Source organism: Rhinoderma darwinii, chromosome 1 (genome assembly GCF_050947455.1).
Source record: "Rhinoderma darwinii isolate aRhiDar2 chromosome 1, aRhiDar2.hap1, whole genome shotgun sequence".
In the NCBI taxonomy this organism is placed as follows: Eukaryota; Metazoa; Chordata; class Amphibia; order Anura; family Rhinodermatidae; genus Rhinoderma; species Rhinoderma darwinii.
The window spans coordinates 635,978,100-636,003,756 of NC_134687.1; the positions used below are offsets into that span (position 1 = coordinate 635,978,100).

Consider the following 25,657-nt stretch of genomic DNA (forward strand, 5'->3'; position numbering starts at 1 on the left):
GTGTCCTCCAAGCAGATGGCCACGATCTATAGAGTTTGTCACGTATGGTGCCCCCCCCACATCCCCCACTGGTGACATACATGTATGGCCCGACTCTACAGCTTCGCACCACTTTCACTGCATACCGCAGAACTACATAGCTAAGGGACAAATTCAGAGGCCCATCCATGGGCACATGATGAGGACCAATTAAATCTCATGTTGGCATGGACATGGTGTGGACATGTGCCGCCATATTACTTTTTTTATTGGCCCCAAAGATTTTTACAGCTTTGGTGCTATAAAAGATTTTATCAACAAACGGACAATCAGGGTATTTATGTGAATGAATTTTCAGGAGCAGAACTCTTCCCTCAACTTACAGGAATTGCAGGGTGGGGATCTCAAAAAGTGTTCCACCCCCAAGTAATAAGGAATTTCAAACCTGTAATCCACTTTATTCTCTCCTACAAGCTGTAATGGCTGTGGACCGCTGCCATCCCCCACCGTCAGATGGACACGACCGCAGCCGTCCTGCAAACAGTCCCTTAGTTATATCCGGGTCCTAGCGTTCCCGTATCCTGCTTCCTATACTCTGTAACCTGTTGCTGTGTTGTTTAATGTGCCTAAGCCTTTAGTTGGAGTCGTGTTATTCGCCACATCTGGCGTCATCTGCCACGTCAAGCTCCAATCGTGCCAAAGCCTCTGCTACTGTCTGGACTCTTACAGGTACTCTTGTGCTAAAGACTTATTTGGACAGCTGCCATTCCTCTACAGCAGAGCGGCCTAGTGGGTTCACATGCCCCTAGATCTTGACACAAGCAATGGAACATGTTCTAGACGACTCAGTCCCATGTCGAAAAAAAGATTTGAAAAGCCTGTATGATATAAATTTTCTCATGTGTACCCAGGAAATAAAAAAGTGATTTATCCAGACGATATGTTCAAGAAATATAACATCTGGGAACAATAATAACATCATTATTCATGAGGCGGATTAGGAAGGCACGGTAGGGGTACAAGATTAAGATCTGTATGCGCCACAAGCCTGGGAGATTTTTGGTTAAATGAAAACATAGAAAATTAAAAGACCCCACTCCCTCATTTAGGATTTACCTAGGCCACTTATTGGAGGAAAGAATCCGCTTAGGGGTCCTTAACCCCTTAACACTCAGTGACATACTATTCCTTCATGGAAACCATCCCGTTCGCGCTCCATGACGGAATAGTACGTCACAAGAGTAACGGCCATTTCGGCCGTCTTCCCGACACATACAGGAGCTGTGACAGCTGCTGTCTTGTACAGCAGTTGCCGCAGCTCCTATAGCGGGGACCGATGCTGTGTCCCCGCTGATTAACCCCTTAAAAGTCGCGTTCTATAGCGATCGCGGCTTCTTAGGGGTTAAACCACCATCGACGGCCCGCTACACGATAGCGGCCGGCGATGGTGGCTATGGCAACCGGACACCAAACAATGGCGTCCGGCTATGCCATCTACTGAAGCCTAGTGGGTCCTGACAGTCCTTTCCTTCTGAGCCCTCCCATGGGCCCTACTGAAGCCTAGTGGGTCCTGACAGTCAGGACCCACTATGCTTGCTGTCAGTGAGTAGTTGACAGCTCTAATACACTGCACTACGCATGTAGTGCAGTGTATTACAATAGTGATTAGGGCCTCCTGCCCTCAAGTCACCTAGTAGGACAAAGTAATAAAGTAAAGAAAAAGTTAAAAAAATTTTAAAAGTTAAAAAAGTTGTGTAAAAATAAGAAAATAAAAGTTTTAAAAGTAACAAAAAGTAAAAATCCCCCTTTTTCCCTTATCAGTCCTTTATTATTAATAAAAATATATAAACAAATAAACTATACATAATTGGTATCGCCGCGTCCGTAACGGCCTGAACTACAAAATTATTTTATTTATCCCGCGCGGTGAACGCCGTAAAAGAAAATAATAATAAACTGCACCAGAATCACAATTGTTTGGTCACTTCACCTCCAAAAAAAATTGAATAAAAAGAGATCAAAAAGTCGTATGTACCTAAAAATGGTGCTGATCGAAACTGCAGTTCGTTACGCAAAAAAACAAGTCTTCACACGGCTTTCTTGATGGAAAAATAAAAAAAAAGTTCTGCCTCTTAGAATATGGCAACACAAAAAGTATTTTATTGTGCAAACGCCATAAGACATAAAAAAAACTCTAAACATTTGGTATCGCCGTAATCGTATCGCCCGGCATTATAAAGTGAATATGTCATTTATAGCGCACGGTGAACTCTGTAAAAAAAAAAACTAGCATAAAAATAAAAATCGTAGAATTGCTGTTTTTTTAGTCACCACGCCACTCAAAAATAGAATAAAAACTGATCAAAAAGCGGCATGCACCCCAAGAAAAAATACAATGAATTCCTCAAGGGGTCTAGTTTCCAAAATACGGTCACTTTTGGGGGGTTTCCACTGTTTTGGCAACACAAGACCTCTTCAAACCGGACATGGTGCCTAATAAAAAAAAAAAAAAAAAAGGAGGCCTCAAAATCCTCTAGGTGCTTCTTTGCTTCTTATTTCTCAAAACTGCAGAATCTGGGCAATAAATATTGAGTTGCGTTTGTCTGGTAAAACCTTCTGTTTTACAGGAAAAAAAATGGAATAAAATTGATTTTCTGACACAAAATAATAAATATGTAAATTTCACCTCTACTTTGCTTTAAATTCCTGTGAAACACCTAAAGGGTTAATAAACTGTCTATATGCTGTTGTGAATACCTTGAGGGGTCTAGTTTCTAAAATGGGGTGTTTGATAGGGGTTTCTAATATATGGGCCCCTCAAAGCAACTTCAGAACTGAACGGTTACCTTAAAAATTTTTTAAATGTGGCAATACTTCGCTTCTTACATTATACTGATAATGAGCAGTGCCCACCCCGAGATGACCCAAGTTTTGTCCGTTTGTATAAACGGAGACCCCGATTAGACAGTTTCAGTGCACGGTTTTCCCAAGCATACACCCCCGAGTGTATTTCTATTGATGAGTCCTTGGTACATTTTAAAGGGAGGCTTCAATTCCGCCAGTACCTGCCGAGTAAGAGGGCAAGGTATGGTGTGAAGATGTATAAGCTGTGCAAGACTGCATCAGGCTATACCTACAAATTTAGCATATATGAAGGGAAGGACACCAGTATTCAGCCCCCAGAATGCCCCCCGTTACTGGTAGTGAATGCAAAAATAGTGTGGGATTTGGTGCACCCACTGCTGGACCAGGGTTACCAACTCTACCTGGATAATTTTTATACCAGCGTCCCACTCTTCAAGTGCCTCGCTTCCAGAAGTATTGCGGCATGCGGCACTGCTAGAGGAAATTGGAGAGGCCTCCCTAAGACTCTGCTTGGGCAAACACTCAGAAGGGGTGAAAGCAGGGCACATTTTAGCAGCAACATAGTGTGTCAAGTACAAGGGAGATGTCACACCAGTACCCATGTACCAGGACGAGGTACCAGAACAGAGACCCCGAAACCAGACTGCATCCTGGACTACAATAGGTACATGGGAGAGGTGGACTTGTCAGATCAAGTCCTGAAGCCCTACAGCGCCATGCGGTGTGGTATAAGAAGCTGGCCGTGCACATCATACAGATGGCATTGTACAATGCATACGTGCTACATCGATGTACAGGCCAGACGGGAACTTTCCAGGAATTTCAAGAGGTGGTTATCAAGAAACTAATATTTGGGGACCAGGAAGGGGGGGGCACACAGTACTTCTGGAAGCGAGGCCACACGAATCATACCCGGCGCAACACTTTCCAGGAGAAGTTCCCCAAACCTGCAAGAAGGGAAAAAGTCAAAAGAGGAGCAAAGTCTGCTATAAGAGGGGGGTAAGGAAGGACACAATATATCAATGTGACACGGGTGCCGAAAAACCATGGCTCTGCATGAAGGGGTTTTAAAATTGATCATACATCCCTTGATTTTCAATCTACCCCAGTTTTACTTACCCTGATGCACTCCGCAAAGCTTATCCCCCTCATCTTTCCCTTCTGAGCCCTGCTGTGTGCCCAGGCAGCTGATAACAGCCACATGTAGGGTATTGCCATACCCAGGAGAACCCACATTACAGTTTATGGGGTGTATGTTTCCAGTTGCGCATGCTGGGCACAATAGATCGGACAATAAAATGGCATAGATATATAGCAAATTGCAAATCTTACTCTGCACCATCTGCTGCGCACTATCTTTTACACAATACCTGGGGTCAAAATGCTCACTACACCTCTAGATGAATGCCTTAAGGGGTGCAGTTTTTAAAACGGGGTCACTTCTTGGGGGTTTCAACTGTACTGGTACCTCAGGGGCTTCCGCATACATAACTTCGCACCAGAAAACCCCCAGTAGGCCAAATGGTGGTCCTTTCCTTCTGAGCCCTCCCATGGGCCCAAAAGGCAGTTTATCACCACAAATGGGGTATTTCAGCACTCAGGACAAATTGAGCAACAAAATGGGGTATTTTATTCCTTGTGAAAATAAGAAATTTTGAGCCAAAACTACATCTTATTGGAAAGAATGTAATTTTTTTTAATTCATAGCCCAATTCAAATAAATTCTGTGAAAAAACTATGGGGTCTAAATTGTCACAACACCCATAAATGAATTCCTTGAGGGGTGGAGTTTCCAAAATGGTGTCACTTCTGGTGGGTTTTCATTGCTTTGATACCTCTGGGGCTCTGCAAATGAGACATGGCACCCGAAAACTAATCCAGCAAAATCTGGACTCCAATGAACACAAAGCGCTCCTTTCCTTCTGAGACTTCCCATGGGCTTAAACGGCAGTTTATCACCACAAATGGGGTATTGCCGCACTCAGGACAAATTGGGCAACAAAATGGGGCATTTAGTTCCCTGTGAAAATAAGAAATTTTGATCAAAAATGACATCTTATTGGAAAAATGTAATTTTTTAAATTTAACAGCCCAATTCAAATACGCGCTGTGAAAAAACTATGGGGTCAAAATGGTAACAACCAATAAATTCCTTGAGGGGTGCAGTTTCCAAAATGGGGTCACTTTTGGGGGGATTCCTATTTTTTGGGCACCTCAACACCTCTCCAAACCAGGCATGCTGCCTAAAATATATTCTAATAAAAAAAAGAGGCCCCAAAATGCACTAGGTGCTTCTTTGGTACCTTAAAAAAAAAAGGCTTTTGAAATTCTTAAAGATATGAGAAATTGCTGTTTATGTTCTAAGCCTTGTAACGTCCAAGAAAAAGAAAAGAATGTTCAAACAACGATGCAAATCTAAAGTAGACATATGGGAAATGTGAACTAGTAACTATTTTGGGTGGTATAACCATCTGTTTTACAAGCAGATGCATTTAAATTCAGAAAAATTATATTTTTCAAAATGTAGCCATTTTTCACAAATAAACACTGAATATATCGACCAAATTTTACCACTAACATCAAGCATAATGTGTCACGAGAAAACAATCTCAGAATCGCTTGGATAGGTTTAAGCATTCCGACGTTATTACCACATAAAGTGAAATATGTCAGATTTGAAAAATGGGCTCTGAGCCTTAAGGCCCAAACTAGGCTGCGTCCTTAAGGGGTTAAAGAAAAAGAGGCGTGGTTTTGTAGGGTGGATTTTCCCATTATTCCAATGTTTCATGGACTGCCTTCCGCCGTCTCTACGCCCCTTCGCCTCAGGCAGCAGGGGGGGCTAGGATCACCCCTGCCCACACCTGAGACAAACTACAAAAAGACGCCCCCCCCCCCAAATCTATCAGAGTTTTCTGATTACTAGCTTTACACAACAAACACGCAGTATATAAAAAAATTTAAATAGGAAAACATTTGTTGTTTATTTGTAAAGTGCTGTTTAATGTATAGAAAAGATTTAAAGAATTCTACTTACTGTATTAGTTTAGTATCATAGATCAACAACGCAGCATTAACACTGAAAATGGTTTAACGCATCTTCTATGCCCCCTTTTTATTACCTAATTGACTTATGAATTTTAACTGAGTTCAGTGGCCCGGCGTGGACGGCATGATGCAGTGACGTCATCAGCGTGATCCCGATCTCTTGTAGACCTCAGGGCTAAACCACGCTGTGGCCTACAAGAGCAAACGGTGGAGCAGGAAGCCAATGGCCAGGGGTTGGCTGGCAAATTTTAGTCTGGGGGGCAAGCACACAGCACTGGCCCCAGAGTAGCGGCCCATTCTGGGGGCACTGGGCTATTGGCGAGTTTGCCCCCTTAACACTGCTACGGAAGAACTCTGCTACCTGTCCACATAAAAATCATCCGCCAGGAGGAAAAACATTTCTTGTTAGCCGAGTACAAGAAAGCCTCACCTGGGATTAGACTTTCATGTACTAAGCCATGGGGGAAACATTTTTCCCTCTGGCGAATGACTTTTCAGTCGATAGGTAGAAGAGTTACATAAAAGGGAATTATTTTTCCTTGACCTCTAGTTTCTATTGCGGCAAATTGAAGTTTTTTTAATTTTTATACTGCAAACTTTTTTTGGGAGGTTCCGCTGGACCGTTTGGACTACGTCGTAGATTCATTGGACTACTCCGATGATCTACTTTTTAAAAAAAAAACAAAAAAAAAAAAACTGCGAACGAGGGTTGCATGGGGGAGTTTTGATTTCAATAAAAAAAAAAAAAAATTGATGGCTGTTTTCTGTTATATTTTATTATGGCCTTAGGGCTCCTGTCTGATTGACAGTGTTCAATTACTAAGGCTAGGGCTTAGCATTAGACAGTAAAAAGGCTATCACTAACCTCTATTATTACCCCGGTTCCCACTGCCGCCAGGGATACTGGGAAGTGTCGAGTACTATTCAATACCTGGCCATCTGAAATGACGGTTAGGGAGCGGAGCAGCCGCAGGCTGGTACTATCAGGCTGGGAAGGGCCAAAAAAATGTGGCCCTTCCCACCCTGGTGATGCTAGGCTGCAGCTGCTTTATTGTATCTGGCTAGTTATGAAAAATAGGGGGAACCGCACGTCATTTTTAAAAAAATAAATTGAAAAAAAAATTACGTGAGATCCCTCCATTTTTCATAACCAGCCAGATACAATAAAGCAGCATCAGCCTATCACCACCAGGGTGGGAAGGGCCATGGTTTTTGGCCCTTCCTAGCCTGATAGTACCAGCCTGCGGCTACCCCAGTATCCTTCACTTCAGATGGTCGGGTACCGGATCGTACCCAGCTCTTCCCGGTACTCCTGGTGGTGGTGGGTACCGGGGTAATAATAGGGGGTTAATGCTAGCCTTTTTACTGGCTAACACTAAGCCCCTTCTTAGTAATGGATGCTCTCAAATCGGACAACTGCCATTACTAAGGCTGTAATGAAGTATTTAAAAACAGAGACATAAAAAAAAAGAGTTTGATTGAAATAACTCTTCCACACAATCCACTTTTACCATTTTATTGAAAAAAAGCTTAAAGTGTAGCTAAACGTTCGACAAACTTGTGAAATGTCAGTGACATGTCAGAAGTTTGGATTGGTGGGGGTCCGAGCATGGAGCCCCCCACCAATCGCTAGAACGAAGCAGCTGAAGCACTCGTGTGAGCGCTCAGCTGCTTCACGTCGGTTTGGCTTTTTCCGGAAAGCCGATGTATCAGTGTACGGGCTCATAGACTTTGTATTGAGTCCGTACACTGATACATTTATTTCCGGAAATAGCCAAACAGACACGAAGCAGCTGAGCGCTTACACGTGCACTTCAGCTGCTTCGTTCTAGCGATTGGTGGGGGTCTCAGTGCTCTGACCCCCACCAATCCAAACTTCGGACATGTCACTATGACACGTCAGAAGTTTGCTGATTTAAAGTGTAGCTACACGTTCGACAAAGTAGTCCAACGAATCTACGACATAGTCCAAATGGTCCAGCGGAACCTGCAAAACAAAAATTAGCAGTATGAAATTTAAAGATAGCTGCCCCCACAGAAGTACAAACCTATGAATAAATAGTTACTTTAGAGAATATATCAAAATAATTAGAAAAAATAGGCCCATAAAGTAAAACTTCAATAAACTATCAAATAAAACAAATTGAAATAATTATAACACCTTTCCTTTAAAAAAAAATACCTTTCACCTCCCCATACATGTGCAGCATGTAATGGGCAGGGCTGCACAAATCCTGAACGGTCAATGGGGCGGTAATTGGTACGGGGGCGTGTAACATCACTGTGACACTGTCCAATCAGCTACAGACAGGGTCACGGAAAAGGCTGGAGAGAGGAGAGTGAGTGTGTGTGTGTGTGCGCGCACGAGCGTGCATCTCCGCCGCCACTACGGAACAGAAGAGGAAAAGAATGTGAATTCTTCGTCTGTTCCATGGCATCGGAGTTGTGCATGCACACTCTCACTCTTTAGCTCTTGGCAGACAAGGACGACAAGACTGATCACTCGCGAGAGATCATACAGTCTTGTACTTGCCTGCCGAGAGCTCTATAGCTCCTGCTGTTTACACTGTCCGTAGCTGACTGGACAGTGTCAAAGCGATGTTACACACACCCTTGCCAATTACCACCCCATTTGCAGTTCAGGGGGTTATTTACATATGGGACACCAAATATTACGGCACCAATATCTAAATAACGAAGGAGGCTAGGAAAAAAGTGTAAAGTGCCCCAGGGTTTGCGCAGCCCTCCCCAATACATGCCGCACATGTATGGGCAGGTGAAAGAGTCTCTTTAAAGTGTAACAAAAAAATTTACAAAACTTTTGACATGTCAGAAGTTTTGATCAGTGGGGTCCGAGCACTGAGACCCCCACTAGTCGCTAAAACGAAGCAGCAGAAGTGCTCAGGTGAGCGGTGTGCTGCTTCGATTCTGCTTGGCTTTCCTTGGAGCAGTGTACGGGCTCAATAGAAAGTCTATGAGTCCGTAAACCGCTCACTCGGCCGCAAGTCGATCATAAATGAAGCGGCACAGCGCTCACCCGAGCACTTCTGCTGCTTCGTTTTAGCGATCGTTTGGGGTCCAAGTGCTTGGTCCCCCACCGATGAAAACTTCTGACATGTCAGTATGATATGATAAAAGTTTAGTTACAGTTTAAAGGCTATGTACACCTTTAAAAACATATATATATATATATATATATATATACATATACACACACACACACACACACACACACACACACACACGTATGTTTGTATGAAGTTATCCATCAATGTGATTGGTGCAAGTTTTAATTACTTTTTACATTTTGAGATACAGCGGCTTTGTATCCCGTATACAGAGCAGCTGTATATAGTGCTGAGACCTGAATCCATTAGGTCACCTATTATCGATCACATCTAAGTTATGAACTTAGATCTGATCGGTAACAGCTCGATCCTGCCCCTACTAATTTAAAAGGGTTCGGCTGATGCTGGGCGGCCGGGAGTATACTGAAAGGGGGGGGTCTGGGCGTTTTACTGACAGCAGAGGGCTCTATAGGGGGGGAATAATCCCCCCCATAGAGCCCTCACTAGTTACTATACTGAAAGGTTAGGGGGGTCTGAGCCCCCCCTATAGAGTCCTCTGCAGTAAGTCAGACACTCAGACCGACCCCCCCCCCTTGCTTCCCCCTATCCTTCCATTATAGTAACGCGAGGGCTCTATGGGGTGGATTATTCCCCACCATAGAGCCCTTGGCTACAAGTAAAATGCCCAGACCTCCCTTGCAGTATAATCCCGGGTCCCATTCCCCCAGCTATGGCCGACTGACACCTTTTGAATTATTGAAGGCAGGAGCGCGAGCGCTGTAAGTGGCGCTCAGTTTTTAATACAGGCCACCGCTCACTTCTTGAATCTCGCCACTTCTCTTCTCGACCGCTCCTTCTGCAGACTTGCTCCTCTCTGGCGGCACGTGCTGCGTACAGCGTCAGAGAGGAGGAGGAGTGTTCTTACAGACGTGCCCATCATGCGGCACGTCAGGTAAGTAAAATAAGGCATGCCCCTTACCGCCGGTCCAGTCCATCCCTGGTTCAAAATGCTGCCCCCCCATTTTCGGCTAGGTGGCGGCGCCTGAGGCTGTCGGCTCACCTCGCCTCATGGCAGGTGCGGCACTGGGTGTGGGTCTCAGAATGAGAGACTCCGGGTCTCGGTTCATAACTATTTAGAAACCGTTAGTTCTGCATATTCCAGGATATCTGGTGCACAGCTTAAGGAATCCCATGACTTTTCTTGGGTTACCTGCGTTATAATAGGGTCATATTAATGCATCCTACATAATATCAAAGTGAAGGCTGTTGGTTACCATCTAAATTAATACAGCTATTGTGCAGGGAACTTCAAGGAATATTTGATAATGGCAAACAAATATTTATTAGAATATAATTCTGCTTTGCTGATCAAAATGTGGTTTGGAACCAAAGCCAGAAGTGGATCCAGGAGGGAGGAGAAGGTAAAGGCCTTCATATTTCCCATTCCTTTTGAATCCACTTTTGGCTTAAAAAACAACGGCATCAAATACTGCAACTAAAAAAAAAACAAAAAAAAAACAAACCGGTGTGTGTGAATCAGAGCGGTCACGATACCAGAATTCAGACTTTGATACCGATACTAAAATGATACCTTGCCAACAATAAAAAATATATATAAGTTTATGTTTATATATATATATATATATATATATATATATATATATTAGACTCCCTCTATTTTCTGATGTGAGGCACATAAGGTTGTCAATCTTGAACCTCCACGTGCCTCACATTAAGGCCTTATTCACATGGCTGTGTTTGGGCCGTGAGTCACTGTCTTCCTGAGAGACCACCATCTAGTACTGAAGACATGTTTTTAGTATGGGACTGTATTCCCGCGGGCAGGCAGAGACACTTCGCGTCATACATAATTAGGATGCTAGGAGTCCGGCTCCCTGAACTGTATTAGGTCTGTGAAATCCAGCCGACATACAGTTCGTATATCACGAACCGAACCCAGCCATGTGAATAGGGCCGAATAGTAATTAACCCCATCATTTCCCTCCCACGTTATCCCAATGTTGCCCATTATAATCATTGTAGTAAGTGACCCGATCAAGCATATCGCTCACAGTCATAATGGGCAATATTGGGTTAATGTGTGAGGTACATTACTATAATTGTGAGGCACATGGAGGTACTAAATTCATAGCACTATGTGCCTCACATTAATAGTAAGTGACCCCATCATTTCCCTCTCACAATGGCAACATTGGGGTAAATGAGGGTCACATTAACCACAATGTTCCTCAATGCCGGCTGCAGGAAATACTAGTCCCTGCTCTAGTGCCTTTATTTCATAAATTTGCTTTGCTCTAACTAATACCTGTCTGGGGCAGTGCTGATACTAGATTGCAGCGTGGTCCTTATTCCACACTAGTGGCGCGAGCGACACAGACACTGGTACATCATCAGGAACCCTGTGCCACGCGCAACATTCCCCTCCCTCCACGTTCCCACATACTCAGATCATCACTGGGGGCAGTAGAGAGGAGGGAGTAGCGTTCCTCCCTCCTAATGTGATGCGGCCGACACTAGACGAGCGGAGGCTGTCACTGAAGGAAGAGAACATCGCGGGGCTGCACAGTGCGTGCGCCATGTTTTCTTAATTTGTTTTAATACTAAGCTGTGCGGCCACACCGCTTAGTAATGAAATACATAAATTGACGGTATTGAACAGTTTGCTCCAGCACAGCATCGAAATGGTATCGAAGTTTCGATGCTTCGTGCATCCCTAGTGTGAATCCTGCCTTAAACAGCTTTTTGCATGAAAATACAGAATGAAGTCATAGAAAACGTTATATGCCAGATCTCAGCGTCTACCCCCGATCCTATGCTGCCCTCTGATAGGGGAACATAAGAGACCGGACACATCCACACTTAATGGATTGTTCTAACTGGACAAATCTTTTCAAAAAGGAAATTGTTCCGGAGAGCAGCCGTGCGGCATGTGTCCAGCTGCTGAAAGCTCCGACGCCAGATTATATTGCTGGACAAAAATGTGGGGGAAACATATTTAATATGAATGTAATATTACACAATTACCATTTACATGAACCCCAACAATAGAACACAATGGAAGTCGCTCTTTAACCCTCTCACTGCTTGTCCGGAGCTGTGCCCGGGCAGGAGGAACAGTACAATACAGTTTATACTGCAAAGAGCTCGGACAGTGGTGTTACTGCAGGGAGAATGGCTTGTAATGAGCAGCAGCTTCTCCCTGCACAGTAATAGTAAAGACAATTCTTTGCCACTTCTTGTTAAAAAACAAACAAGAAAATATTTTCCCGTCCTTATTGCAAAAAGTTACATTTGGGGTAGAAACAGTTCATTGATGTTCCCTATTCTCTCCTATTTATCCCCCTTTATCGGTTTTCCTGCTGCTGGATTCCTTCAATCCCCATACTATATCCGTCGAAACAAAATGTAAAAAATTTAAAAGAATGAAACGATATATTGTGGGAATTAGCTCTGCAGCGGGAGGCAAAATGCAGTGAGAGACAGTGACACACAAGATCTGTATCAATAGTGCAAACCGGACCAGGCAGAAGGCCATAGGGGTAGGCCACCATGATCAGAGATGTAGGTAGGGAAAGAGTTAAGGGAGTAAGGAGGGGTGGTCAGGAGTTAGTGGGGCGGAGGTTAATGGGACGAGGCTAGGTGTATTTAAGGGTGGGTTAGTGTGGAGGGGCGCCATTACGGGAGCAGACAGCGTTAGCCTGGTCACACAGTCTGTGGAGGATGAACGTGGAGGCCCTACTTACCCAGCTCCGGGCTGCTGTGGCAGAGCAGGGGATGGCGCGTCTTGTGGGGGGGGGCTGAGGCTATTCGGCCCCTGTCGTCGGTTTCAAGCTCGGCGGTGAGCCGGAGTGGAGGTGAGCTGTTGGGGCCTTCTGCTCCTGCAGCAGGAGACTGCAGTGTGTCGGCGGGTGGATCTGGGGACATCATCTCCTCCTCGGCGGTGGTCCCGTCGCACGAGGCCTCCGGAGCGCCTGAGCCCTGAAGTGCTGCCGCGCACCAGTTAAGGAGCCCCTCAAGGAACCCTCCAGGCTGGTCTCCCTGCCCTGCTGCCAGGAGCCGGACGGCCCGGTCTGAGAGTAATCCTATTAGCCGATCTGGTGGGTGAAGGGGGGGAGCTTCTGGAATTGTTGGATTGTGTATGGGAGTGGCTGGCGCAATGCGGGGAGGGTCATTGGGGTCCCCTTCTCCTGTTCCATGGGTTCCGCCGTCAGTTGGGCCTGCGATTGTGGATAGTCAGCCGGGTGGGGGCGTCGGTGCAGACGGAGAAGGATAAGGAGGTTGATGGAGTGCAGTTGGATGATAAGGTGAAAGGGGAAGTGTATGTCTGCTTTGAGGGCCCGTTAGGCAAACATTTGAAGCCAGGGAGAATATATGGAAGGACGAATACGTTGAGATATTTTCATTGTTGCCGTTAGAAAAATTCAACTTAGATAAGGCCAAGTGGTTGGAAAGTAAAAAAAGAGAAAAAGAGGAGAAGTGACGCTAATGATTGATTCCCCAAACTTTTGTCAATTGGCTGCAGGCGTTTGCGATTTTGGCAAGCGTGATAGGGCAGAGGGCGCCGGAGCATTGTTCCACGCTCTTCTGTTATATAGATGCTATCGGGGAAGCTCATCGAGTTTATGGCGGGCAAACGTGGCTGCGCCATGATGAGCAGTTCCGGCAGCGGAAAGGAGTGCGGCCGGACATTAGATGGGATAATAAAGACAGGGTTGTGGGTCATGGCTCTGGTGCGTTATGGACAGTCCTTTCCAGCAGAGGGGGGGGGGGGTGCAGGGAGGGGGTTGGTTCGGCTGGCAACACGACACCTCCTAGTGCAGGGTCAGGGGGGCAAGATGGAGATGGCAGTTTAATGAGGGCCAGTGTAAGTTCGGACCGGGTTGTAAATTTAAACATAGTTGTTCGTCCTGCGGCGGGACTTCCGACGGGTCCGCCAAGTGTTTCAGAAAAGATAAGGGCCGGTGGGCTGGGGGTGCTAGCCAAGGGCCTGACTCCGGTGAAGTGAGAAGAAATGGAGCCCTTCTTAAATAAATAGATTCCCTGATAGATCGCGAGTGGTTTTGTTGTTAAATGGTTTTCGGGTTGGTTGCCATATCCCTTCCCCCCCCCCCCTCATGAGGTTCCGTTTTCCTTGTGTAATCTGCGTTCGAATTTGCAGTATGCGGGGGTGGTTAGGGATAAGTTACAGAAAGAGGTGGAGATGGGGCGTATGGCGGGTCCGTTTGTTGATAGCCCTTTACCGGATCTGGTGGTATCTCAGCTTGGGGTGGTGCCTAAGAAGGAGCCGAATAAATTTCGGCTTATACATCACTTATCTTATCCGCGAGGGCAGTCGGTTAATGATGGGATCTCTCCTGAACTTTGCTCCTTTTGATACGGCGGTTGACTGGGTGCGTCGTTATGATGCGGGGGCTTTTTTTCTTTATCAACAATTTTAAGAGAATATAAAAACAGAGCATATAAAACATCTCACAATAATTCAAAATTTTGCATGCAATGCAATAAAATCAGGCTGTATAAAAATTGTACAGAGATATAAGAACAATTGTAGGAGGTAGCTTCCCAGACATCAAAAAAAGAAGAAAATAATAATAGCCAATAGCAAGTAGTGGCACAATAACCATGATCAAAAGTAGTGCAATATGTAAGGAAACCAGTCCCAGAAAACGAATGGCATTAACATTTTAAGTGTTAAATTCCATACAAAGTTACACAAAGACAAGACAAGACAACAAAGGGAAACACAAAACAGACAAAAGCGGCACAGAATTGGCGATATGAGCGTTCAAAAGAGGCCATCCAACCAGAGAGGTAAATCAGCACCTCCCCGAAACACTGACCAAGTGTGAACAAATATTTAGGATATACCCCGATCAGCAGACATCAACTCCTCCGTTCTCATAATCCCGTTCATTTCAGTTACCCATTCCTGCAAAGAAGGCACATTAATGGACTTCCAATGACGTGGTATTACAGTTCTAGCTGCAGTCAGAAAATGCCTAAAGACGCCCTTTTTGTGAGGTGTGTGAGTGATCCAGAAACCATGGAAAGCAATCCAATAGAAGGAGAAGTGGGAACATCAGTGTCAAAAAGCTTGTTTCCAAGATCAAAAATTTTTCCCCAAAAAGGGACAGAGCTAAGGGCAATCCCACCAACTGTGCAACATAGTTCCAGGAGCCTCCCCACACCTCCAAAAATCAGCAGGTAAATCAGGAAATATCCTATGTAGAAAGGGCAACGGTACCATCTTTTAAGAATTTTATAATTTTTCTCCTAAGCAAAACAGGAAGTCGGCAATTTATGGGTCAAGAGGAAAGAAGTCCCCCAGTCCTCCTCAGAGTGTTGAACCCCCATTTCCTCACCCCAAGCCGTAGTGAACGCTAACTGAGAATAAGAATAACCAGGTCGGAGGATCCCATGTAGATAGGACAGCATATGAGAAGGAGCAGAAGTCAAGGACAGATAAAGTTCCAAAGGAGTCTTATCCTGTAGCAACGCAAGACAATCACCCATGGAAGAGAGAGATATGACCGCTGAAAATAGGACCACCACATTGATCGTCTCCCCAGGCAGGCCTCAGAGACAGCAGCAAGCGACAAAATCGCACCATCAGGTGTAAGGGTCTGAGCCAAGTATCCTCCGTTCTGTCTCCCCCAACAGAGGAATGTGTCCAGACCCAACGCCGGAGGGAAGGAAGGGTTATCAAAAAGAGGAGTCAAAAGGACCCGGACGGTGAGCAAGGTCCAGAGAACCAATGCTCCGTTCCCAAACTACAAGAAACTGACGTGTGAGGAAAGGCAGAGAAGACTTCGTCGCTGTGAATTAGTCAACCAAGGCAAAGAGGACAATGCAAGAGAGGACATACTCTTCTCAATGCGCACCCATTGCTTACCCGCATCTCGGCGGAACCAGTCCACCAATCTCATGAGGATCGCAGCTTGATGGTAACGTTTAAAGTCCGGCAAACCCACGCCCCCCTCCAGTTTAGGCCGGCTAAGGACAGAAAATCTAATGTGAGGCTTAGAGGAGCCCCACACAAATTTGGTTGTGGCCCTATGTAAGGTCCTGAAGAAGACGGCAGGTACCACAATAGGGAGTCTGTCTCGTACCATTAGTAACAGGCAGAGAGGCAGACAAAAGACCATTAACTCGAACTCGAGCTGTAGGCCTGTGATATAGTGCCATAATCTTATCCACCATGTTAGGGCCAAGTCCAACCTGAGTCAAGACTCTACGGAGAAACACCCAGTGCACCCTATCAAAAGCCTTTTCGGCATCAACAGAAAGTAAACACAATGGTATCTTGCGGGTCTGGCAATATGATGTTAAAAGAAGGATCTTGTTAGTATTATCCCGGGCTTCTCTACAATGTACAAAACCCACCTGGTCATCCATGACCAAGTCAGGCAAGAACGGAGAGGCGAGAGGCAATCAATTTTGCAAAGCGCTTCACATCCACAATAATCAACGAAATGGGCCTAAAGTTTGCGCATGTTGTGGGATCCTTACCCAGTTTTGGTAGAAGGGTAATGTGAGCCTCAAGAGTCTGAGGCGCAAAGGGACAAGAGGAAGACACAGAATTAAAGACTTTTGTCAAAAATGGAGCAATTTGATCATCAAATGTCTTATAAAATCTATTGTTAAACCCATCAGGTCCCGGACTTTTGCCCAAGGGAGAGTCCCCAATTGCACGCTCCACTTCCAAATCCAAAAAATCTTCCTCAAGTCCCAAGGCGCCCCCAGCCCCCAAAGACGGCAAAGCAGTGTCCTATACATAATGATCAATTTTTTTACCGCAACGCATTAGTCTGCGTATCATGAAAATGTCCCTTGAGATTATAGAAGGTAAAGTAAAAGTATCTAAAACATTCAGTGATGCCAACCGGGTCATGAACCTCACCGCCAGTGAGAGATGTAATTTTAGGAATGGAAGACGCTTGTGTACGGGGATGCAAAATCCGTGCTAAGGACCTGCCACATTTGTCTGCATATTCGTGAGTGTTTGCGCATCCGATCCCGAAATCTAGAATGTGATTAGTCGAGGAGAGAACGCAAGGATTCTCTCGCCGTAGTAAAAACCTGCGAGGAAGGAACGCGTTTATGACTGGTTTCTAAATCACGTATCTGTGCAAGGAGCCATGTAATAGCTACCCCTTTTTCCCCTCTTAATGGAGGCCCCTGCTGTATTTGGACACCCCTAACCACACACTTCAATGCCTCCCACTGGAGTAGTAGAGCAGTAGAGTCACGAGTGTGTACATAAAAAAAAAAAATGCCAAGCGTATCCTTAAGAGCGGACACACATACCGCATCACGCAATAGATTGTCATTAATTTTCCAGGATTGGAAATTGGGCACCGAATTAGTAAAGGTAAGTGTCAAAAAGACTGGATTATGATCCGACCAAAACATTGGACTCACCTCAGAAGTGTGTTGCCAGGTAAGCAAGTGGTGGCTAACGAGAAAGGCATCTAATCGATTGTACATATTATGTAAGGGAGAGAAATAAGTATAGAAAAAAAAAAAGAAAAAGACAAGATCCGGAAATATTCAAGGCACTCTTTAGGTATAGAAAAAATATTAGTATTTTATTTATTTTTACTTTTTCCGAATTAGTTTAATTTCTATATATATAAAAAAGCAATTTTTTCCTTCAAATGAACTAGTAATACTTTTACCAACAGTTTACAATAAGGAACAATACGAGTTACCTGTCCAGGTTCTACAAAAATGTCCATATAAATACATAAAAAGATACATCAAACAGAGTTATCGTGATATATATATATGCATTTATATATGAGTAAGGACAAAGAGCTGGTACAAGACAATGAAATTAAATTTCGTTAGCTTTAGTACAAAAAATTTATTGCACCCCTCACAGATTTTTTTAGGTAAATTCTTTGGATCATATGTTAAACAAAAAGTCAGTCCCGACTCTATAAACCGAGTTATATCTTCAAGTGTTAGGTTTTATTCGCACTTGTGATTAGATTTTACATTTGCTTTGGTCTCAGTATGGAATTAAATATTGCGTAGAACCAAAAGACCTGTTGGGCCAAGCACAGGTATATAGTGCAACGAGATTATGGAAAGTAACCAGGTGTACTCATCTGATCTTGGGAGTTACGAGATGCATTTCCTCTGATACGCCCAAACAGTGCTTTTTCTTTTTCAACTGTTGTCAGGACCGTAGATAGTCTGGGGGTAGTACTCTCCGCAAAGATGGAGTGTTGCTGATTGTTAGAGACCCAGGGGATATTCCTGATTTTTGTGCTGCTCTCCATTTGCCTCGAGTTTCTATTCCTGAATGGCCTTATGCTCCTCCTCCACGATCACGCAGGCACGGTCGCTCTCCTGCATCCCCTATGGGGCGTCATGGTGGTCCTAATGCTGATCCGGTGTGATCACTTCCTGATGTCTTGCTTTAATCAAACTTTTTCCTATTCTGATTGCGGTAGAGATTTGGAGCGAAAGGTTTCGGGACAGCAAGGTCCGTTTTCATTTTGACAATCTGGGGGTGGTAGTGGCCATTAACAATGTGTCAGCTTCTCCCCACCCCCCGGTCGTCCGCCTGTTGAGACGTTTAGTGTTGCGATGCCTGTCCCTGAATGCGTGGATAATTTCGGTCCATGTGTCCAGAATGACATTGCGGATTCTCTTTCTAGATTGCAGTGGGATAGTTTTCGCTTGTTGGCGCCCTACACGGATTTGGAAGGGATCTCCTTCCCCGAGTGGCTGTGGGGGCTGGCTTACGTGCCGCAGGAGGATTGATTCGATCTTCCCTTGCACCCGGGACTTGGTCTGCTTGCGATTCTGTGTGGAGGGATTGAGAAGTTTGGCTGGCGGCTCTGGATGGGGTAAGGACAGATGAAGATCGCGTGGTAGTTTTTCTGGGTCAGGTTTCTGTTGCGGGCTGGTCAGTATCCAGGGTTAGTCATTTTATAATAGCCCTGGCCTTCGGTTTTAAGCTCCGGGGTTGCAGGGATATTATAAAAAGTTTTTGGGTTGGCCAGGCCCTGAAGGGTTATAGAAAGGAGAGGGTGTTACCTGATCATCCCCGCCCGGTGTCTTCTGAGTTATTGGAATAGTTGTGGGAGGTATTGGTGAGTGTTTGCTTTTCAGACTTTGAGGTAACCTTGTATCGGTTGGCATTCTCATGGGCGTTTTTTGGGGCCATGCGGGTAGGTGAGCTGATGGCGCCTTGTACTAAGAGGGCTGGGGGGTTGCGGATGGAGGATGTTTTGCTGTCAGACAGGTGTGTGGAGTTCTGGATCCGGCACTCTAAGACAGATCAGGGTGGGCATGGTAAACGAGTGGTGTTGGGGGCAGCGGCAGGATGTGTCCAGTCGCATGCTTTGCGGGTTATAGGGATGTTCGTCCGGTTGCCAGTGGGCAGCTGTTGTCACTCGGACGGGTCTCTCGTCTCGTTACCAGTTTACTTGGGGTTTTTTGTCGGTGTCTGGGGCATTTGGGGTTGGATGGGTCCTTATTCGCCCCCCATTCCTTTCATATTGGGGCGGCAACGGAGGCAGCGCCCTGGGGGATGGGGTCAGACATGGTGAAGCGGATAGGCCAGTGGGACTCCCACCGTTTCCAGTTGTATGTGCGCCCGCAGTTTTTGTAATGATTATATGCATGTTGGTGCTTCCCCCCCCCCCCCTAGTGTTTTTATTTTATTACCTTTTTCTTTTATCATCCTAGGTCTCTCTTACCGCTTGGTGTAGATTATCGGGCATTCCTATGTGCATTGGGGGGTGGAGAGGGCTGATGTTCGTCCTGACGGGCTACAGTTGGCCTTTCGGCGAGAGGATGTATTGGTTCGGTGGCTGGGCAGGAGAGGTATGGTGGGGAGCTGGGTGTTGCCCCAATGTCCATCTGTTTGCTCAGTTGGATAGAGCCCATGATGTGCTGGTGTTGCACGTGAGGGTTAAGGATTTGGGTCTTCGCCCCTTTAGGGAATTGATCAGGGATATTAAGTATGATCTACTTAGATTGTGGACCAGTTTCCCCGGGGTTAAAGTGGCATGGTTTGAAATTGTCCCGCGTAAGTCCTGACGGCATCCTTGGTCGGTGGTGCACTTGAACAATGCCCGGGTGAAGGTCAATAGGGCAGCTTCTGGGTTTGTGGTCAGGAACGGGGGCATCTTCGTGCGTCATTCTGACTTTGAAAATGGCCAAGTAATTTCTGGTTGGGTGATGGTGTTCACCTGACGGCTGTGGGGATTGATCTTTGGACTCTGCGACTTCAGGAGGGAATTAAGTGGGCTCTTTTGCTGGGTGGGGGCTCTCATACTTAGAGTTTGTCTAAGTATGTTCGTGTGGCACATTGGGGGTCCTTGGAGTTGGTGGTAAATTGGTGTGGGGGAGGGATTCATCGGGGGTATGGTCCCTCCCTAATTTATTATGGTTTAGTGGTCTGGTCAATTTGGGCTCCTGCTGGGTGGTGTCCCGGGCAGTGGTTGTAGTTTAGGTCAGCCAACTGCAGGTATGACGGTGCCCCTGCAACCAACTGCAGGTGTGACGGCTGGGAGTAAAATACGATGCAGATGGGCTGTTTATTTTGACAGACTTTTGTAGCTCAAAGGACTCCCCTTCCATTGTTATTCTTATATGTAAATTGTTGTTTCCATTATGTTTTTATGTAAATAAAATGGCTGCTGTGGCCAAATTTATCCAACTCAAGGTGACTGTGTTTTCTTATCGGGGACCGGTTGGGTAGATGGTATGGCCATTAAGGGGGGTAATATTCATAGTAACACTAACGAGAATGAACGTACTCTACAGTCCCCTGGTCAAGGTGATCTGCCAGGTTGTTTTGTGGCAAAATACTAAATAAAAACAAACGGCCTTTACATTCAGCCACAAAACATAAATGAACCTCCGTTCGGCTGAGCACTGACTAACCACGCTTTTTCCCTCACTGGTCGAGTGGCCACCCGAAAGAAAACCAAAATCATGTGTTACCCCCCACACCCTGCAGCGTCCAGCCGGGGGCCGGCAGTCCTCAGTTTTACTGTCTCCATGGAGAATGAATGAAACACCAGGGATTTGTTGGACATAAACAGCAAACATAGAGCTAAGGAGATGAGAAAAGAGACAAAATGGTGGAGCTTCTACATTACCTCATTGTCTCTTCTCACCTTGTGGTGTGCGCGGCCGGTAGTTCTCCATCATGACCTCCTCGTACAGATCCTTGTGTCCTTCTAGATACTCCCACTCCTCCATGGAGAAATAGACAGAGACATCCTGACACCTTATAGGAACCTGACACACACAATGATACAGTCATTACCCAGACACCTCCAGTGCTGTTACTGTAGAATTTCCCAGCATTCCCAGCAGTGTCACCTCTCCAGTCAGCAGCTCCGTCATCTTGTAGATCAGTTCTAAGATCTTCTTCTCATGGATCCGGGAGTGAGGGGGAGGTTCTGTGATGGGGCTCGGACTACTGCTCCATCCTCCTGACTCATGGATGATGGGAGTCGTACAGTCACCCGATGTCTTCTTCACTATTGTGTACTCCTGTGTATGGAGAGAGACACTTAAAGAACTGAACACAGTATTCCCCCCTCAGTAGAAAGAGGGAGATTGTGACCCCGCTGTATAGACCTCTAGTGACCCCACATCTGTAATACTGGAGACCTCACTTACAAAAAGACATTGAGGAAATAGAACGAGGCCAAAACTCAAAAGGAAATAATATTGTGGTGTCTAGATGGACCATGTGCTCTCCTCCTGCCGTCATCTTCTATGTTTCTATATAGAGGTCATCCTGATCCTCCTGGTTCCTTGTCATTCTCATTGCTCTACAACATTACTATTGCTGCATTGGTGACATGACACATAACTGACCATATTGGTGGCTGATCTTCAGCTTCTTGACGTCACTTGGAAGGTCTGGACGCTGTTATACCGGATACTGGATTCTTCCTATTATGTATTGTCCCTTCCCTATGTGGGACTTGTTCTAGAATGTAGAAAAGTTTACCTCTCCACTCAACAGGTAGATGATCTCCAAGGTGAAGTCTAATATTCTTCTGCTCATCTCGTTCCTGTCCTTGTCCATCCTTGGTGGGTCATTCAGGAGAAGGAACGTTGTGGAGGAGAAAATGAGAAAACTGGAGGAACTGGAGGATCTAGTACTGCAGACGTCTTTATGAAGAAAGGAGAAGATGGAAATCATACAGGGGACAACATCATGTGTGACATACAGAACCTCACTTATTGATCATTGAGAGAAACATCTTCTCAGAGCCGTCACCACATGGAATAAAGGGGTATTCCCAACAGAGATATTTCTCCCCAGGATATGCCAGAAATGTCTGATAGATGCGGCTCCACCTCTGGCCGTGCTCGGCTGTTTCTGGAACTCCTATACAAGTGAATCGAGAGAGTAGTGCACATGTGTGGTCACCTCTCCATTCATTCTCCACCTGGATGCAGTCATCACCTCACTAGGCAGATTGGGGGACCCCCGTTCTCCACATAAAGGTGGGACCCCCATATATCAGACCTTTATGGCAAACCTCTCAGATGAGAAGCGTAAAATGAAGACATTTCCCCCCAGACAATGAAGACCTGACTCCTGACAACCTGACACATGGCGGATACTGGGGAGACATTGCTGACATCTCACAAGATGTGGTGCACACTATGCAGTCAGTGTTTAATATGAACTGTGAGGTTCTGCAGCAGCTGAGGTGACATATATAAAAGGAGCCCCAACACCCGGACAACATCCCGTCCCGTCGTCGTCGTCCCCCGAGTTTATATGAGTGAAATACGGGGTCACACTGGTCTCCCCTCTGACGGTTTTCTCCACGGCGTTCATATAAAGACGACGCTGGAAATATAACAAAGCCGCTAACAGCTTCTCCTCTCCTACAAATAATCAGACCCCGCGTCACGTCCCCCAGTAACCTGACCATTATTTTTTAGTGAAAAAAAAACAGAAACATACCCCCCTCCCCATAGTAAACATGTAATGAGTCTCCCCGGGAAAATGCTCCATAACAATCTATATATTCTCCACAGAGAACGCCATAAAAACAAGAAGAAAATCTGATAATTATTCATAGCCCACATAGTAACAGGTCACCTCACCACTGGCTGATAACAGAGAGAACACCCGACCAGCGCTGCTCTATAATATACTAACCACTGGCTGATAACAGAGAACACCCGACCAGCGCTGCTCTATAATATACTAACCACTGGCTGATAACAGAGAACACCCGACCAGCACTGCTCTATAATATACTAACCACTGGCTGATAACAGAGAGAACACCCGACCAGCGCTGCTCTATAATATACTAACCACTGGCTGATAACAGAGAGAACACCCGACCAGCGCTGCTCTATAATATACTAACCACTGGCTGATAACAGAGAGAACACCCGACCAGCGCTGCTCTATAATATACTAACCACTGGCTGATAACACCCGACCAGCGCTGCTCTATAATATAATCTATAATACCTCATACACGACAACAGCTGAAGGACCTTTGATGACGTCACCACCATGTGACCGGGGCAGGAGCGGCGGAGGTTATCAGTGGAGAGAAGACGTGAATGATTAGTGATTATAATCACTTGACATAAGGGTCGGAACTCTGTGAGGGGCGTGACTCCTGTGTTGTTGAAGTGATGATGTTCACGTGACTTGAGGGGCGGAGCTTTGTGAGGGGGCGGGGCTCCTGTGCTGTGTGAAGAAATGAAGGATTCAGTGTTTTCTTCTTCTATAGGTTGTCAGCAATTGTGTGAGAGCTGGAGCCAGGGGGCTGCTGGGAGTTATAGTCCTCTTATACCTCCTCCCTGTAATGTCCACTGATATCCCATAATAACAGTCTGGACATGCTGGGAGTTGTAGTCCTCTCTTATACCTCCTCCCTGTAATGTCCTCTGATATCCCATAATAACAGCCTGGACATGCTGGGAGTTGTAGTTCTTTTCTCTTATACCTCTTTCCTGTAATGTCCACTGATATCCCATAATAACAGTCTGGACATGCTGGGAGTTGTAGTCCTCTCTTATACCTCCTCCCTGTAATGTCCTCTGATATCCTATAATAACAGCCTGGACATGCTGAGAGTTGTAGTTCTCTTATACCCCTCTCTGTAACGTCCTCTGATATCCCATAATAGCCTGGGCATGCTGGGAATTGTAGTCCTCTCTTATACCTCCTTCCTGTAACGTCCTCTGATATCCCATAATAACAGCCTTGACATGCTGGGAGTTGTAGTTCTCTCCTCTTATACCTCCTCCCTGTAATGTCCTCTGATATCCTATAATAACAGCCTGGACATGCTGAGAGTTGTAGTTCTCTTATACCCCTCTCTGTAACGTCCTCTGATATCCCATAATAGCCTGGGCATGCTGGGAATTGTAGTCCTCTCTTATACCTCCTTCCTGTAACGTCCTCTGACATCCTATAACAGCCTGGACATGCTGGGAGTTGTAGTTCTCTCCTCTTATACCTCCTCCCTGTAATGTCCTCTGACATCCTATAACAGCCTGGACATGCTGGGAGTTGTAGTTCTCTCCTCTTATACCTCCTCCCTGTAATGTCCTCTGACATCCTATAACAGCCTGGACATGCTGGGAGTTGTAGTTCTCTCCTCTTATACTCCTCCCTGTAATGTCCTCTGATATCCGATAATAACAGGCTGGACATGCTGGGAGTTGTAGTTCTCTCCTCTTATAACTCCTCCCTGTAATGTCCCGATATCCTATAACAGCCAGGACATGCTGGAAGTTGTAGTTCTCTCCTCTTATACCCCTCTCTGTAACGTCCTCTGATATCACATAATAACCCGCCTAGACATGCTGGGAGTTGTAGTTCTCTCCTCTTATACCTGCTCCTGTAATTTCCTCTGCTGTCCCACAATAACAGTCTGGACATGCTGGGAGTTGTAGTCCTCCCCTCTTATACCTCCTCCCTGTAATGTCCTCAGATAACACATAATAACAGTCTGAACATGCTGGGAGTTGTGGTTCCCTCTTATACCTGCTCCCTGTAATGTCCTCTGATATCCCATAATAACAAACTGGACATGCTGGGAGTTGTAGTTCTCTCTTCTTATTCCTCCTCCCTGTAATGTCCTCTGATATCCTATAATAACAGTCTGGACATGCTGGAAGTTGTAGTTCTCGCCTCTTATACCTCCTCTCTGTAATGTCCTCTGATATTCCATAATAACAGTCTGGACATGCTGGGAGTTGTAGTTCTCTCCTCTTATACCTCCTCTCTGATATTCCATAATAACAGCCTGGACATGCTGGGAGTTGTAGTTCTCTCCTCTTATACCTCCTCTCTGTAATGTCCTCTGATATGCCATAATAACAGTCTGGACATGCTGGGAGTTGTAGTTCTCTCCTCTTATACCTCCTCCCTGTAATGACCTCTGATATCCTATAACAGTCTGGACATGCTGGAAGTTGTAGTTCTCGCCTCTTATACCTCCTACCTGTAATGTCCTCTGATATCTCATAATAACAGACTGGACATGATGGGAGTTGTAGTCCTCTCCTCTTATACTGCTCCCTGTAATGTCCTCTGATATCTCATAATAACAGACTGGACATGATGGGAGTTGTAGTCCTGTCCTCTTATACCTCCTCTCTGTAATGTCCTCTGATATTCCATAATAACAGGCTGGACATGCTGGGAGT

The 25,657-nt window shown here is 45.5% G+C and overlaps 1 protein-coding gene across 1 annotated transcript in view; it reads right to left on the minus strand.

Annotated features, from left to right (window-relative positions):
• LOC142693544 (oocyte zinc finger protein XlCOF7.1-like) overlaps positions 1-23,614 on the minus strand; it is a 37,419-nt gene extending 13,805 nt beyond the window's left edge. The window contains exons 1-4 of the mRNA XM_075847608.1: positions 23,463-23,614; positions 21,970-22,133; positions 21,330-21,503; positions 21,122-21,245 (exon numbers count right to left, since the gene is read on the minus strand). Of these exons, the coding sequence (XP_075703723.1) occupies positions 21,122-21,245; positions 21,330-21,503; positions 21,970-22,047 (376 nt within the window). The 5' untranslated portion in view covers positions 22,048-22,133; positions 23,463-23,614. The remainder of the gene's footprint in view (positions 1-21,121; positions 21,246-21,329; positions 21,504-21,969; positions 22,134-23,462) is intronic.
• Positions 23,615-25,657: the final 2,043 nt, after the last annotated feature.